The sequence below is a fragment of the Aulostomus chinensis genome, chromosome 14 (assembly GCF_037954235.1).
Source record: "Aulostomus chinensis isolate RoL2024-O1b breed Wild chromosome 14, RoL_Achi_v1.0, whole genome shotgun sequence".
NCBI lineage: Eukaryota > Metazoa > Chordata > Actinopteri > Syngnathiformes > Aulostomidae > Aulostomus > Aulostomus chinensis.
Window position 1 is genome coordinate 9,929,085 of NC_141333.1, and position 15,802 is coordinate 9,944,886.

Here is a 15,802-nt window from a genome sequence, read left to right on the forward strand (position 1 = left end):
GTGTGTGCTGTGGCCCCATTATCAACACACACTTCATCAATGTGGTGATGTAATTATGTCTTTAATAAATGAGGTAATCATGACCAGTGGGAGGGATCAAAAGGGGGTCAGTGCAGAGTAAAGCTAAGCTTGGACCCCCATGTGACCATCTTCCTCTAAATGAGGACCTTGATGGGAGACAGAGCTTCAAGGCGACCTGAGTTTGAGCAGCCCACTCTATCAGAATAACAGTATCACATATGAAATCACTGTAATACTGTTAACAACAAATTAGGAAATTACTGAAATTGAAAATAAAAAAAAAATACAACTCGGGGTGGTTTGAATTTTTTTGTGTGCTATTATTACACCGATCTATTCGAAGTTGGATCAAGTGCCCCTCTAAAAGTAAACCTGGTCTAAAACGGCCACTGGACACCGATTCGTCATTTTTAACCCTTTCTTTAATCCTTATCCCATTATACTGAAATGACCTCTTTCCATTCCTGGCTTTTTTAGCATGTGTGGTTGAACCTCAGTTTAAAAATGTTGCAAACACCAGTATTGTTTTGGTGCTACCCCATACATCACAAATGACTCTTGGGAGAAAGTGAGTCACTCGCTAACTGCGAACCACCCTCTAAAGACATCATGTGGCTATTACTGCAGCTCCATACCATCCAGTGCTAGCAGCTGAGGGCAGTAGAAGTGCATCAGAGCAACCAGGGCTGAACCATCTGTACTGTCTTTCAGCAGGTTGTCCACTGGGGGGATCCAGGGAATGGACTGGCTGGTGCTCTGCTCCTTCCTGTAGCGAGCCTGCAAAAATACAGACAAATATCATCTTCTTTCTACATTAGCATCCCCGTCTCCATCCTTCTACTGCTCTCGCAAACAGCCGTATCTTTATTACCAATTAAAAGTTTCTCCAAACACATGAGTACTTTATATTCACTGTATATTACCGATGAAAGTAATTGAAGTGCTCTACAGTCTTATTGTCTCAGCAGTAAAACATTTTAACTGATGAAAAGGGACAATCAATTTAAACTAGCAGAGAGGAAACAAAGCTACGATAGCAATCAGAACTTCTCCTGCATTATTAGTCTTATTAAGAAGACAAAGAATGAAAGGAGAAAAAGGATCTCAATCGTATGATGTACTTACAGACAATACTCAAAAAAGTAAGAGTAATATCAACATGCCAGCTTTGTTTGTATAGTGGGTGTAGCTCACGGCATGACATCTGCCGGCACACACACTTGTTTGAGGTTGTTCAGGTTCACAGTGTGTGTTTGCACGAGGACTTTCAAATCATTTCCTTTCAAATGCTCCTGGACATAAACAACAAATTTCTGAAATTAAATTCTAATATTTTTTTTTTTTCTGTTTAGCTATTTCCTTGGGACCTCTTCAGTGATTCACCCAAGGCTGTCTGGTTGCACTGACAAACACAAGTAGACACACACACACAAGACATTTTGTGTTCACAGACACATATTTCAAATATTTACACACAGTAGAATTATTTACAGTTATGTACGGCGGTGTCTGTGAATAGAAATCAAGCACAAGTTCATTCAAAGTGCTTGATTTTGATGCAAAATAAGTGCAATCACACAATTTCATTTTCATGTTTTTAAACAATAGAGCATCACAGGAATACAAGGAATGGAAATAGAAAAAAAAATCTCATTTGTTTTTTATAGATTGATAAACATGAACATGAAATGATAGTATTAGAAATATTCTACTGCAGGAACTTGGTCCAGTCAAGAACTGACCCTGTATGGCCTCTTTCAAAAATAGCCTGTGGGACTGAATCTTCCAAAATAACTCAACCACAGAGGTAAAATCCAAGCATGGCAAAACAATGGCAACAATGGAGGGAGACGGTTGCCGTTTGTTATGTTTTATTTTGCTCTTCTTCTTCTTCTTCTTCTGCTTGATTTACATCATTGTTGTTTTGGCAAGCTTTGAATTTACATCTCAATTGAGGCATTACATCATCTCATTAGTCCGTAGTACTGCAATGGAAACATTAAAGGGGCCAATAACGGGGGGCACCTGGCAAGTACCCTCAGATGACAAACAGAGGAAGTGAGAAGCAGTAGACAGAGGACACATGAATGAAAGAGTACAGCAGGGATTAGTTGACTTACAGGCACAAGCTTCATGTACCACTTGGTTGGAGACTGTAGCAGCAGCAGCACAACACAACAGAAAGACAGCAAAGAAATACTTGTTAGAGTGATTCGTTAGTAAAGCCATACGAGGAAAGACATGACAGCTGGGATGCTATTGAGAATGCATACACACACACACACACACACACACACACACACACACACACACACACAATTGTATTCAGTATAATGTGACAGTTACTTTTGAGTATCTGGGGCATTCAACAGAACTGGTGCAAACTGTAGCCCCAAAGGCCAAAAAAAAAAACAACAACCCAACTTTAAAAGTATGCAAATCTTTTTTCTTTTAAATAATATTTGTGACAGCAGTAAGCTTGTATGTATTAATCATCATTTATAGAGAGCTTTCTAATTTGGGCCTAGCTCTCCTGAACTCCAAAACTTCAACATGATGCTGAAATTAATCTTCAATATTCTTCCACTGAGTGTTGGGTTGTTTTTCTTAAAGTGACGTATGTCAAAAATACCCACTTTTTAAATTTTTTTATCCGAGAAAGATTTTCACGACATGCCTGCATTTGTGATCAGGAAGTCAGTAAGAATGAGAGGGCTGGAGGTGAGGTTTGGGATTTAGTAAATGAAGCTCTGATAAGACAAATGGCTATGAAAGGGTTAAATAAAACTTTCAATGACGTATTGTGAGGAATCTGCAACTTCCTGCCCTGCTGTTGAACATGATGCCAAAAGACATTTAAACTAAGCAGGTTTGAACCATCCAAGATCTGATAAGATCACAAATCGATCCCCTGGGGAGACGTAAGACCCTTGACCTTCATCTCCTCATACATTTGTTTATGCGCACACACACACACACAGACACACACACACACACACACACACACACACACACACACACACATACAGGCACACACACACACACACACACACACACACGTAACTCCACTTGAATTACCCTTTGACCAACCAACCCCCCCGTCCCATCAGATTTAAAGGGATTACTTCCTGACGTTGATTTTGCACCCCTGCCCTGCCCCTCCTCCACCCTCAGAATAATCACCTTAAAGAATATAAAAGCAGTCAGTTGAAACAACTTTGACAGAGATAATAGTGCAATAATGTTGTTAAAAGTCAACCCCCCCCCCCCCCAGTCTGCATAAAATACTCCGGCTGGAGAATTTTTTTTACTGCCTTCTGTCGATGTGCAGTGCCAGCGTCTTAAATGAGATGTTCCACCACTCGGCTGTCTCTTTTACACAAATGGGGCGATTACTTTCTCTATGCTAACAGTGTTTGAGAAACTACAGGCCAACAAAATTGAATAATAAGCAGCTGCTGGCTAACTGTTTTTTGTTGTGAGAAGTTTGAGGAATTTTTAACAAATTCAGGATCCTTAAACAAATGTGCTCGCAGCCTACGGTTGGCTCTTCAACACCCAGAAGGGTGAAGGTTACAATCTGTAACTCCCCAGCTACATGTCCTTTGATCACACACACTGGCCCTTTAAAATAAAAGATATATTGGCGCAGATGAGTGTCATGGTGTAGACGACACGTCTACTCAAATCTGAAACAGCAGCTGCCTGCTTACCTCACACTGCACTCATACAGGCAAAGAAAGACAGAAGAGATCTGTGTGGGAAGTGCTGGAGGGAGAGATTGGAGCTGCTAGACATCAGCGAAAAAGTGCAGCACAGTTTTGCATTTTATTATAGTTTGAGTCACAGTCGGAGTCTTTGTGACAAAACGGTCACCTTGTTCTGAGAGGGTTTTTTTTTTGTAAGCGCAACCTCCAGAGAAGAGAGAGAGAGAGAGAGAGAGAGAGAGAGAGAAAAGACACATGGATGAAAAACATTCACAAAGCTAAAACTCTGATGGTGTCTTAGCTGCCTACACAGCGGCCATCTCTCATCCCTGTTATAGAGATCTTGAAGTTAGACAAAGATTTAAGTTGAACTTGTCCTGACTCAACAATACTGATTTAAGAGTGTAAAAAGTTCCTTTTTTTCCACCAAGTTGTTCTTCCGTTGTTTTTCGTCTGTTCTCGGTTGAAAAAACAAACAAACATATTTTTGCATGATTTATTTCTTATTAGTAGTCATAACAATAAGCTAATTTAACTTAATTCAACTCCAACTTTTCCACTTAAAACTTCTCAAAGCTAACTGCCACAGCAGCAGCAGGCAAAAACACTCACTGGTACAAGAACGCTTTAATTAATCTTTAAGTGTAGAACGGCATCATCCACCACAGTTCAGAGCTGAATAATGTCAGCCACGAGCCACAAGAGAGCACCACAAGGACAAACACACACACACACACACACACACACACACACACACACACACACACACACACACACACACACACGCACACACACGCACAAATCAACACTCATGAGCATCCCGGAGGGTTAGGAATGATGTTATTGAAAGTCCAAGTTTGAAGCTTGAGGACCAAACAAACAACGTTTTAACTCTCACATCCTGAGCGGGCAGGACTCTACATGTAACACACTGAGATGGTGATTTCAAAAGTCTGTCATGTAGTCATTCAACCGTGGAAAGTTTTTTTCCTAATCAATTATTGTGTAAATATATTATGAACTGATGTGACATCATCATCTTTGATGCAAGTTTTCCTGTGGAGGGACAGCTGAGGCATGCAGTGCTGCGTCTGCACACTGACTGCTCAGATCAGCTTCAAACACAGAGGAGAGGAGGCAGCACAGCCTTAGGACAGGGATGGGACACACACACACACACACACACACACACACACACACACACACACACACACACGTGGCAGTGCTCCAATTCAACTCTCTGCTGGCCAAAACACATGGGAAAGGGCTAAGATATTTTCCCTTTGGTAAACTACGAAGCAGCATCACCGGTGGTGTTGAATAACAAAGTGTTTGACAGAGATGTTCTACGAAAGGCGACATGACCCAACAAAGAGAGCAAGGAAGATCGCTGAAGAGAAAAGTCAAAGGAAGGTCGCACAGAGTATAAAAGCTATCAGACAAGTTTTCCTGTGGAGGTGAACGACTACTTTCCTAGTCAAATTTCACAGTTATCCAACGTATTGAAGGAATTTAAGGGGTGGCAGAAAAGTTTTATACCAAAAAAGGTCACATTCTTTCATCACTTGTGGATGGTGTCATGAATGTTCCAAAAGAGTAGAGGAACTATAGTGAGGCTTTTATTTTATTTCATATCATCACATATTCAAGTATCACCCAGCCACCAAACGTCTAAACAGATTACCCCAGTTACTCAAATACACACACACACACACACACACACACACACACACACACACACACACACAGTCTTACAGTGTTGTGATAGCAGACACTACAGTCAATTATATAAGAGATGAGGACTGCAGGCTGAACCCTGAACATGCTTGACCTCCCACTAAATGAACGCTGGCCTAATTACACTGGAAACCACTGATCTGCTGGTTAAGGCCGAGATTAATAGAGTGAAACTGTGTGAAGGGTAAAGAAAACAGGAGAATAAGAAATAAAGAAAATATAAAAATCCTGATTTGCAGTGAATTCTTTCTCATTCATTTCAATTCAATCTTAATTTATATTGTGCTAATTCCTGGCAGCAATTATCCACTAAAAAGAAATACAAGCTGATCCTCTCCTAAATATTAGAGAGAGATTTCCTTTGATGAAAGCTGGATTTTAATGGCTTTAACTGGCTTTAATGGCTATTGAAGAAACAGAACCTCCAAAAAAAGAGTATACTGAGGTAATTTCATACAGTAGAAACTAGGATATTACTAAATTTGTTCTCAACTGCCCATCAGTTGTGTTCCATCTGTATGTTTATGGGATGTTAAGTGGATTTGCACTTACCCGAGGACTTCCAGCTGGCTCTGCACTCTGTGACTCCTTCTTCCTCTTATCCTGGGCCACAATGTCCTTCAGATAGTCATTTACCTGAGAGGGTAGGACAACAAACAAGATTATATTTTACTCCCCCGGCAGCAGCATTACCATTTATAAGACAGCCAGCTATAGTATTTTTAACCTCGGGCCCGTGTTTTCCCATTTTTAGGAGTCTAAATCATTCATATGGATCATAAATACTGGAATTGGCCCAATATTGAGTCTGTTAAAGAGGTTGCACAGTTGCTTTATCCTGACTAGTACTTTTTATGTACAATAGAGTTGTGTCTATTTTTACGGTTATATTTTAAACTTGTTTTTAACATCTAAACACACTGTGTGCGTGCTCTCAGAATCTGTGCTGTGCAATTGTTTCTAATCAGTTTATTGTCTTGTTTTGTATGTGGAGCCACGACGAAGAAGATTTTCTGTCAGGACAGACAATTAAGTTTTCTGAATTTGAATCTGAATCTGAAAGGCTGCACAGTTCCTCCAATAGATAACATGATGGAGTATTAAAGTCCATTACAGGCTGCATAGTGAGGAATTTCACAGTAATCATCACTCATTCGTTTTACCTCATCATTTATTAATATTCCTTCATGGTTTCCTCCTGCTTTTCTGTTGAATGTCACTGTTTTTTTTGTGTTCTATCAAAAACCAAGACAAGAGTTCTGTTTATAATAAAAACTATGTGTGGGACTTTGGCTCCCTCAGTTGAATCAAATGTGAATTAAATCCAAATGAAGTCGAGTTGAGCCAAATCAAATCTAATGGGAGTTTAATCTAAACTAATCTAACCAAATCCTGAACTTTGAACAACTTAATCTGTCATCTCTTCAACTTCACTTCCATTAACTTCAATCCAGAAATCAGTTGTTAATCTGGTGAATTTTGGACTTTTGGAAGGCAGCTGTACTCCAGCAGAGAGCCATATGTCTGAGCAGCGGGACTCAACGACCACACCCCTTCTTCACAATTGTGTGTATGTGTGTGTGTGTGAGTATGTGTGTGTATGTGTAAAGCTGGCAACAGCCCAGCGCTCATACCAGAAGAATGTAAACAGACTCGGCTTGTAGTTGTGTGTGAAGGAGCCAGAGCCATCTGCTCCTGTCGGCACTCGAGTTGGTGACTTTTATACTTTCAAATGATTTTAAAGAGATTGCACACATACAAAAGGTTCAAGCTGCACGAGGACACACACTGATGAGAAATATGGTCTGTCTTAATATGTTTTTGGGAACAATAATGGCCAGTGTCCAGTCACATATATTTTTTCACTGTGTGTTTTGAGCGGGTTGTAACTTGTCACCACGGCAACCAATAGCATGGATGAGAAACTGTTAGAAACCATCATAACAGAAAAAAGTCTTTTGTGGGAGCCGGTTGGCTTTATCGTCATCTCCAACAGATCGTAACATGCACCAGAAAACACAAAACACACTCACACACACACACACACACACACACACACACACACACACACACACACCCTCCATTTTCTACAACAGTCAGACCGAGCAGTGACAACACCGTCATCAAGCTCATTTGGATGAAATGTAAGGATGTATTTCACTGTTGGTGAAAAAAAAATTCAAACAAATAATAAAGTAACAAATAGATAATAAAGAATTTCATCTCAGCGCTCCCCTGAAATCAGAAACTACATCACAACATTCAGTCTAAGGAAACCTGAAAGGTGGCTATAAAACCTAAAAAAATATATATTTTAACAAATATTCAACACTTAAACCAGAATTAATTTTTGAAGTCAGATTCTGACAAAAACTGCACATTTACCCATGTTGTGCATCTTTATAACATACTGACCTTTCCAGAATCACTGAGATCTTCTTTTAAAGTAGTATGGACATTTCTCTCTACATTCAGATGGATTCCTAGTTCATGACAAATACTGGTGACACCTGAGAAGTGAGGCTCATATTGAGTTCCGACACAGTATTCCTTTTTATTTTTATGCACAGACACACATACCATATTTAATCCCGCAGGATACCTAGAGATGACAACAGTCTGTTTAAACTCACAGGAGTATAACGATACTCCAACTGGTCTATGTGTAACAAGTTTAGTGGTATTTGTATTGCTGATTTTTACAGAAATATCTTCAGCTGTGGATCCGTTTGGTGTAATGGGAGTACGCGATGTGCTCCAGCCTTCATCATGGAGGCAGAAACAAGCTGGTAAAATAAACCTTCTGATTGTTTCTTATAACACATAGGAAAAGCAAGCAGAATATAATCAAAGGGTAGAGTTTTGAAACACCTTGACTTTTTCCCTTCCAGATTTTGTGGAGACAGAGTACTTCTCAGTCAAATAAAGTATTCATTTCAAAAAAGACTTAAAAAAAAAAAAAGATTATCACACAAGGAAGAAGGCGGCATGGCTCAGAGGTAGAGTGGCCATCTAGCAACCGAAGGATTGTAGGTTCGATCCTCACTTTCTCCGGTAAACATGTCCAAGTATCCTTGAGCAAGATACTGAGCTCCTTCCTGCTCATGATGGCCCTGCAACAGACTGGTGACCCCTTCAGGGTGAACCCCACCTCTCACCCAATGTCAGCTGGGATAGGCTCCAGCCTCCCAGTGACCCTTGACAAATAAGCGGTATAGAAAATGGATGGATGGATGGTTGGAGGGGTGGATGACACAGGGAGCATGCATACCCCCCAAAGAAGCCATGTACAGTGGTTATATGATATGGACAAATTGTCATCAAAACAGAACATAAATTGTCTTCCAAATTCTACAAAAATAGTTCTGCTGGGTCCCCAATGCATGACGTGATGCTCAACATCTCAAGCAGCTCAATCTCTCTAATTATACAACACAGCCTCAACTATTTCTTAAAATCACGTAAGAGACAATGACTAATTCATCAAAACCAGGTCTCCCAGATCCAAGATCCAGACTGTGATCAAGATGATTTCTGGAAGCTGAAACACTCTATTTGTTCTGACCATTTCCTCTTGACTCAAGATCAGATTAACTCCAAAAGCCGGTCACTTGTTCTTTGTAATAATTATCTCTCCATCAAAATTTCCCTTCAATCCTGCCAGCTAGTTTTTGAAATATCCTGCAAACAAACAAATAAAAAAAAAACACACACTGGAGATCAAGTTCCCTCCTGGTATGAGGTAATAAAAAGAAATTTTCATCTTTATCTTTGTTCTTTTGTACAAACTTTCCTGCACGCATGTATTTTGAATATCAACAACACACTCACGAAACATGTTAGAACACACAACTATTTCGTTAAAAAAAGACGTTACACAAGATACAGACACACTCTGGTGGTTACACCGTTTCCAACCTTGTTGATCCAGGTGGTGACTGCATCCTCTGTATCATACGGTGTTTCCACCTCGAGGTCGCAGGATGAATATTGGCGAATGCTGGCCATCACCTTCTCTGCGCTCACCATCTCCACCGTGTACGCCATCATCAGAGTATCGATCATTGCCAGATGAGCGCTCTGCACAAACAAACAAACAAAAAGATTCCAGGGTGAAAATAAGTAGTTTTGAGGTGAAGGACCTGACCTTTGCTCGTAGAGGAACAAAAGCCTGAGGCCATGGCAGTGATGGCAGATTGTGCAGTCAGACAACAAGGAGTTATGCCACGCCAGCATGAAACATATACATAATACAGGAAACAGATTCCCAATGTGAAGAGTAAAAATATGGAATGAGCCTGATACGACAGGTGAGGCAGCCAAAACATTATAAAACAGAAGTGATTTTTAGGACTGGCTCCAAATCCTTCTCTGTACTGTACATCTGAAACGTTCCCTGGTGGCTGTTGCCCTGGAAACAAGCGCATCCTCCCTCATGATAAGACCCAGTTTGCTCACAGTGACTTGCCATTAAGAAGCCAGAACGAGACATGAGATGTCTTCATGGGTCCACTGTTGACTGTTCCACTCATCATCACTGACGAGCAGGAGCCACAAACACAACTCAAGTTTTGGGAACAAATTCACAGTTTTGTCTAGGGCTGTAGCGATACACTAATCTTGCGATGCAATACGATACGAAACAATATTTGGCACACGATACAATATATATCACGATATTCAGCAATTCGATACACTTACATTCTTTTATGAAAGATATGAAAGGGACAGAGTGATTTTGGTGACATCTTGTGAGTGTTCCACTGACTTGGATTAAATTAATTGAACTAAAGGCATCAATTACACAATATATGGCTCTGACTGGCAGCTTGCAAATGATGGTCAAAATGATTCAAAGATGTGATGAGAAAATTAGCTTCATTTATTGAAACTGAGTGCAAATTGTAGCTTGCAAGCTTTTGAAAAGTAAAGTGAACAATGGAGAGTTTAAGTGCAGCAAGTGGCCTTTTTGGCAGCTTTTTTGGCTTGATACTGAACATATGAGGTGGCTATTAGCCAGTCTAGTCACCAGGTTAACTAAAAATAAACCATGGCAGCCAATAATTCAATTTGCGGGTGACTATAGCATAGCGGGGCTCCATCGCGTTCACCATGCACCTAAAGCCGGTGTTTTCCACCACCAAATAAGGTCTCAAATCCAGTAAGCAATGGACTCCGTAATTTTCTGCGACCAAGAAAATGCGAACTTGTGGCAACAACCGCCGTCACGGTCCATAGTGGTTTATTCAGGGTCGCGCTGCAGCTTCTTAAACTCGGTCACAGTGAGCATTTCCTTGTCCGAGTGATGACGTTTTAGGTGGGCTCGCAGGTTGGTGGTATTTTCAGAGTACTTAACGTTTGGGTGACACAGTTTGCAAACCGCCAAACTTTTGTCTAAATTGTCGCTTTCCTTTTTGCTTCTGAACCGAAAATGCTCCTACACATTTGCATGCAGAGAAGAGACAGCGACAGTAGCTCAGCGGTTTAGTTGTAAACCCCCGAAAATATTAAAAGTAAACCAATAGAAACTACGCTAATATACGTCAAATAATATATGTAAATGAGACGTCTATAAATTGACGTATATTAGCAGTTATTTAAACATCTATGTTGAGGTAAGGAATGTTATGTGTATGACTGCGCATCTGTATTGTGATTTTTGTTTGTTGTAGTTACCACTGGGATCCCACCAGGGGTCACTGTGGAGTTTGTCTTTTGCCTTGATGAGCAAAGAATAAAAAGACGGATATTGTTCTCCAGAGAGCTCGAGTAGGAGTGATTAGTACGACTACTGTCAAACGAGAGTTATCCATCGCCGCTGCAGGAGAATAGATCCTGCCAACAGGTTATGGGCCCAGGCTACCACGGAAAAGAGAGTTTGCAAGGAGTACATGTGTAATGCAAGCGGGAGCTGCGGCAGTTACCACGACGAGCTAAAGTAGCAAGCTAACGTGTGAGCTGAGGAAACGGACCGCTACAGAGCTACTGAGATGGAGAAGGTAAGGAAGAGCAAGTGGCCCACATTCGATGGACAGGCAGATGAAGAATAAGAAATACACGTATACTAGCGGTTCTTGGAATTATTATAAATTATCCATGAATAGACGTATATTAGATGTATATAGATAGACGTCTCAGCGTTTTTTGAAACGTATATGATGAGGTAGGACATGTTATGTCCAGACAATGATACAATACTTTTCACTTATGCACCGCAGCCAATCATAGTTTTGACAGTGCTAGCGTATGTGCCCTGCTCAATCGCCGCGGCGTTGTGCAGGCTAGCTTGCTAACAACAGTGCGGCAGAGATAAGAGACAGTGACGGTAGCTCAGTGGTTGAGTTGTATACCCCGAAAATGTTAAAAATATACTAATAGAAATTGCTGCTTTAATTTGATTCTTTTAATTAATCAGTCATGTACCTTGCTATGCTCCCAGGTGCTGAACAGGTGTGTGGCCACAGCGTGCACAACTGATGTTGCTCACATTGATCCTCAGTGTGTTCAGGGAGCTTGTGTGCCTTCCCAGTCACATGAAAAATTAGAGGGAACAATGCTCACCGCCATTCTCCTGAATCTCTCAGCTCTGACTGGATGAGAAAGGCATCGGCGTCTGGGTAACTAGAAATGCTCTACAGCGACACTAGCGGCCGGCAGACCTAACTGCTCTTCCTGCAAAGTGCGGGACACGGGATTTGAATGGGGCTTACAATTTCATTTAGCAGACGCTTTTGTCCAAAGCGACGTACAACACAAGCAAGAATTCAGACTTAATGTATCGATACTTTCTGAGGAAACAAAATATTGATATATGTTGCAGAATCAATAAAATTGCTCAGCTGTAGTTTTGTCATACTTTGTTTTGATTGACTGCAGTGTCCTACATCTCACAAGATAAGAAAGTGGAATAACATGAGTAAATCTGTATTTTAGCTTTGCTTCCAACAGGAAATGTTCTGGAATATGACATCTCAATCTCCTTTGTGAGTTTTAAAGGAAACAAGAAATAATCATGAAATGCGTGGTAACTAGTACTATGTTGAAATATGAGAATTTATTCACACAATAGAAGTATAGACGGACAAAATGTCTCTCCGGAAAAAAATTCCTCAGTAGGTATGCTAAGATTGTGAAGTTATATTTCCTACCTTGCTAAAGAAAAAACAAATAATTTCACATCACATCTTTGTCACTTCTTTTAATTATGGTTACAGTCTTTTAGCCTCTTCTGAGTTCTTATTAGACCACTAAAAATACTTGTTTTTTTCTCCTTAAAACCTCTTTCTGCTTCACAAAGTTTTATATGTAGTTTCTCGTTTATTTTGAATGAGTGCTACCTAATTAGTGCATGCTAACTGGCTGTTTTACATCACAAAACTGGTATGCCACAAAGAAGACTGCAGCATAAAGATTAATAAAACATTCTCTATCTGGGTCAAAGCAGGCCAATAGAGGTAAAAGACGAGCTCATCTCAGATACATCTCACAGACATTTTAATACGGCAAACAAATTCTGCAACAGTTCACGTGAAAAGACAGCACTGTCTCCACTCCACTGCTATGGAGATTAAAACATGCAATCTGCTCCTATTTTATTCCCTGGCTCTCACTGCACCTTTAACTACATTTATGCAAAACTTGGGGATCAGATCACCAAATATTTACACTTGTGCGGAAGTGTTTCCATGAGCTAACCCACTTAATCAGCCATAATGTCAAAGTGGCCCCTTGCAGATCAAAAACGATGCAAAACACCAGTGAGAGAAATCTCACAGTGGTGTTTTATGGTGAGAAGCAAATGACTAGTGTGTCATTCTCACTAAAAATAAGTCTGAGAGACTATGAATGATTGCATGTGTTGAAGTCTTCATTTAAAAATGTAATAGAATGCGTGAGAGGAGGAACCCTCCCTCCTTGTGTGAAGACGTCTGGGGATTGCTGTACAGATGTCCTCTCCCTAAAATATGGAATCGCATTATAATACCTGTTAGAGCTGACAGTAAAATTAGCAAGTGTTAGCATATCCTACACCTTTTTAAAAGGGAATTTTCTCCTGGAGCTGATCTGGCAACCCAGCAGCAAACCGACTTGGTGTAATAGCACACTGCCAAGATGTTTCCTGTCAGGCCTCATTTAGTCTGTCTAAACACAGAGTAACATTATCCCAGACACACACAAACAAACTACCACACATCCTGTTATCAGTTACAATTTTTTCCCACTAAACACACAACAAAATGATCATCTCCAGGCAGTGGAGGGAGCCAAGGGACCAACATCAGTCCCCTCTCCCTTCTCCTGCCCTCTGCAGAGCAACTGGAGGACGTTGATTTGGATCTGCTATGGGCTGGTGAGATCAAATGGCAACAAGGAGAACTAACCTTGTTTACTAGACAACAAAACCGCAGTCCCTAATCATGTTGCATGACACCAGATCATTGTTAAAGAGGCCGTGACAATGAGCTAATGCCAGGATTAGGACATCTGACAAAACAGCTTTTATAAGTTGGACACATGATCAACAAGTAGTTGAATATTTTGGATACATTACAGTTTAAACATTCCTGCTCTGGATGCCCGCCAGTTTAAAATAAAATCATCAAATGGGTGCAGAGGACATTACTGTAGAGGAAGAAGAAGTTTCAAAGGACAGGAAGCGATTTGTAACTCATGCTATGTTCCAACTTAAATGGGAATGTCCAAGCTCATAGTTTGAAATCATAGCCCTCGTGAGGTCGGACCACTTGGAATCTCAGAGGAACCTGACAAACACCGAGATCACGATTCTGTTCTGTGCATCGACAATTTGAATGCTTTAATTAGAGCCAGTTCCTAACCTTTCTATTTACCTCAGGTGTACACATAGAACTGTTCATCCTCTGTTGCTATGAGATTTATAAGCTCAAAGTACCTCGTGATGAACAATTAGTTTAGCTTAGCAATGTCACCACAGTTTACTAAGAGACAAAATTAACCACTTCCAGACTTGCAAATCAAAGGGTTTCCCGTCCTGTCATTTATGAGAGAAAACCTTTCAGTTGAATAGATGGGCAAAACAAAATATTTCAACTCATCACTTTGAGTTCTAGGAAAGTGTAATCAAGATTTTTGAGCAAAATGTTTTAGACTGTATGATCCATTAATTAACTTGTAGATTAATATATGATGGAAATAATGGTCAGTTGCAGTCCTGATGGTCTTAGTTTGTCAGTCTGTCTGCTCTCAGTGTCGATGTAGCGTATGTGAGTGAGAGCTGCTGTGATGCGTCACGCTCACAGAAAAGGACAGCCAGTGACGGATCAGCTGATCGCTTGGAAATGTCAAGATGTAAGTGAGATGGAGCGAGTTCGGCCTGGATGTACTGCAACTACCAAGAACCTACAGAAAGGGTTGGTCCCCCCCATCATGTTATCTAACCTTTCGGTTTCCTGACACATCTTCCTCACTTCACATTCAGATGTGCAGCGGATCGATATGATACACAGTAACCTGGAGCTGCCCGCTACAGCTGTGTCTTCCACTGCGGCTGGACCCTGAGCAGCTCCACTCAAGCATTCGGGATTCAAATGTTTTGCATGAGGGAATCTGAACGTCTGCAAGAGGAGAATAATTCTACTGCTAGTATTCAAAAAGTGAAAACTACCCTTGAACTCTTCACGCTTGCTGAGGAGTTATCTTCATCGTGCATTTGTTATTAAGCGCCTCATTTAAGCTGATTGTTTGGGTAAATCTTGAAAGATGCTCCTTCACATCACTGTTTTTATTGCACTGTTACATTATCGGCTCTGTTCTTCCTTCGGGGGGAAATATGAACACTGCTCTTCTTTAATATGACTCCTTCCACAGTTATGAAGGAGAATTCAGTCTCATCAAACCGCAGAAACCAACTACAGGCATCATATCATGCATTCTCCTCCTCTTGTGTCCTTATACAATAAAATAAAATTTGATGATACACACCAGTTCACGCCATGACAGAAAAGACTGGAAATTATCAGTCACTTCTACTATTACTTTCCTGAGTATTGACCTGTAAATGCTTGAAGCCTCATCTGATTATTTATAACAACCACAACATTTATTTCATCATAAAATATGAGAACAGAAAATGCACTGTAGTCCCTGCCAGGACCTCCTGGACTGAAGAACACAACACACACACACACACACACACACACACGCACAGATTCAATGCTATCCTGAGCAATATTGAAATGTATTGTGCTGCTTTTAGCATTACAGTTCTCCTGTCTGGGCTGAGAGGCTCCATGCTGTGGAGAGAAGTCTAAAACCCGTATCTGTCCAGCCTCAGGTAACTTCACGCCAACTAAGCAGGA

At 40.6% G+C, this 15,802-nt stretch overlaps 1 protein-coding gene and 1 long non-coding RNA gene across 9 annotated transcripts in view; one reads left to right on the top strand and one right to left on the bottom strand.

The window, feature by feature from the left end:
* The window catches only part of camsap2a (calmodulin regulated spectrin-associated protein family, member 2a), a 47,447-nt gene that overhangs the window by 16,941 nt on the left and 14,704 nt on the right, over positions 1-15,802 (bottom strand). For 5 of the 8 annotated variants that reach the window (XM_086223739.1, XM_086223738.1, XM_086223734.1 and 2 more), the window contains exons 3-6: positions 9,384-9,545; positions 6,018-6,101; positions 2,142-2,174; positions 657-798 (exon numbers count right to left, since the gene is read on the bottom strand). In XM_086223739.1, the coding sequence (XP_086079865.1) occupies positions 657-798; positions 2,142-2,174; positions 6,018-6,101; positions 9,384-9,545 (421 nt within the window). The remainder of the gene's footprint in view (positions 1-656; positions 799-2,141; positions 2,175-6,017; positions 6,102-9,383; positions 9,546-15,802) is intronic. The other 3 variants (XM_086223736.1, XM_086223740.1, XM_086223735.1) reach the window with 1 other exon arrangement.
* LOC147249689 (uncharacterized) lies at positions 11,419-15,796 on the top strand. The gene is made up of 3 exons (XR_015119168.1): positions 11,419-11,464; positions 11,905-12,082; positions 15,700-15,796. It is a non-coding gene; the product is annotated as an uncharacterized LOC147249689 (long non-coding RNA).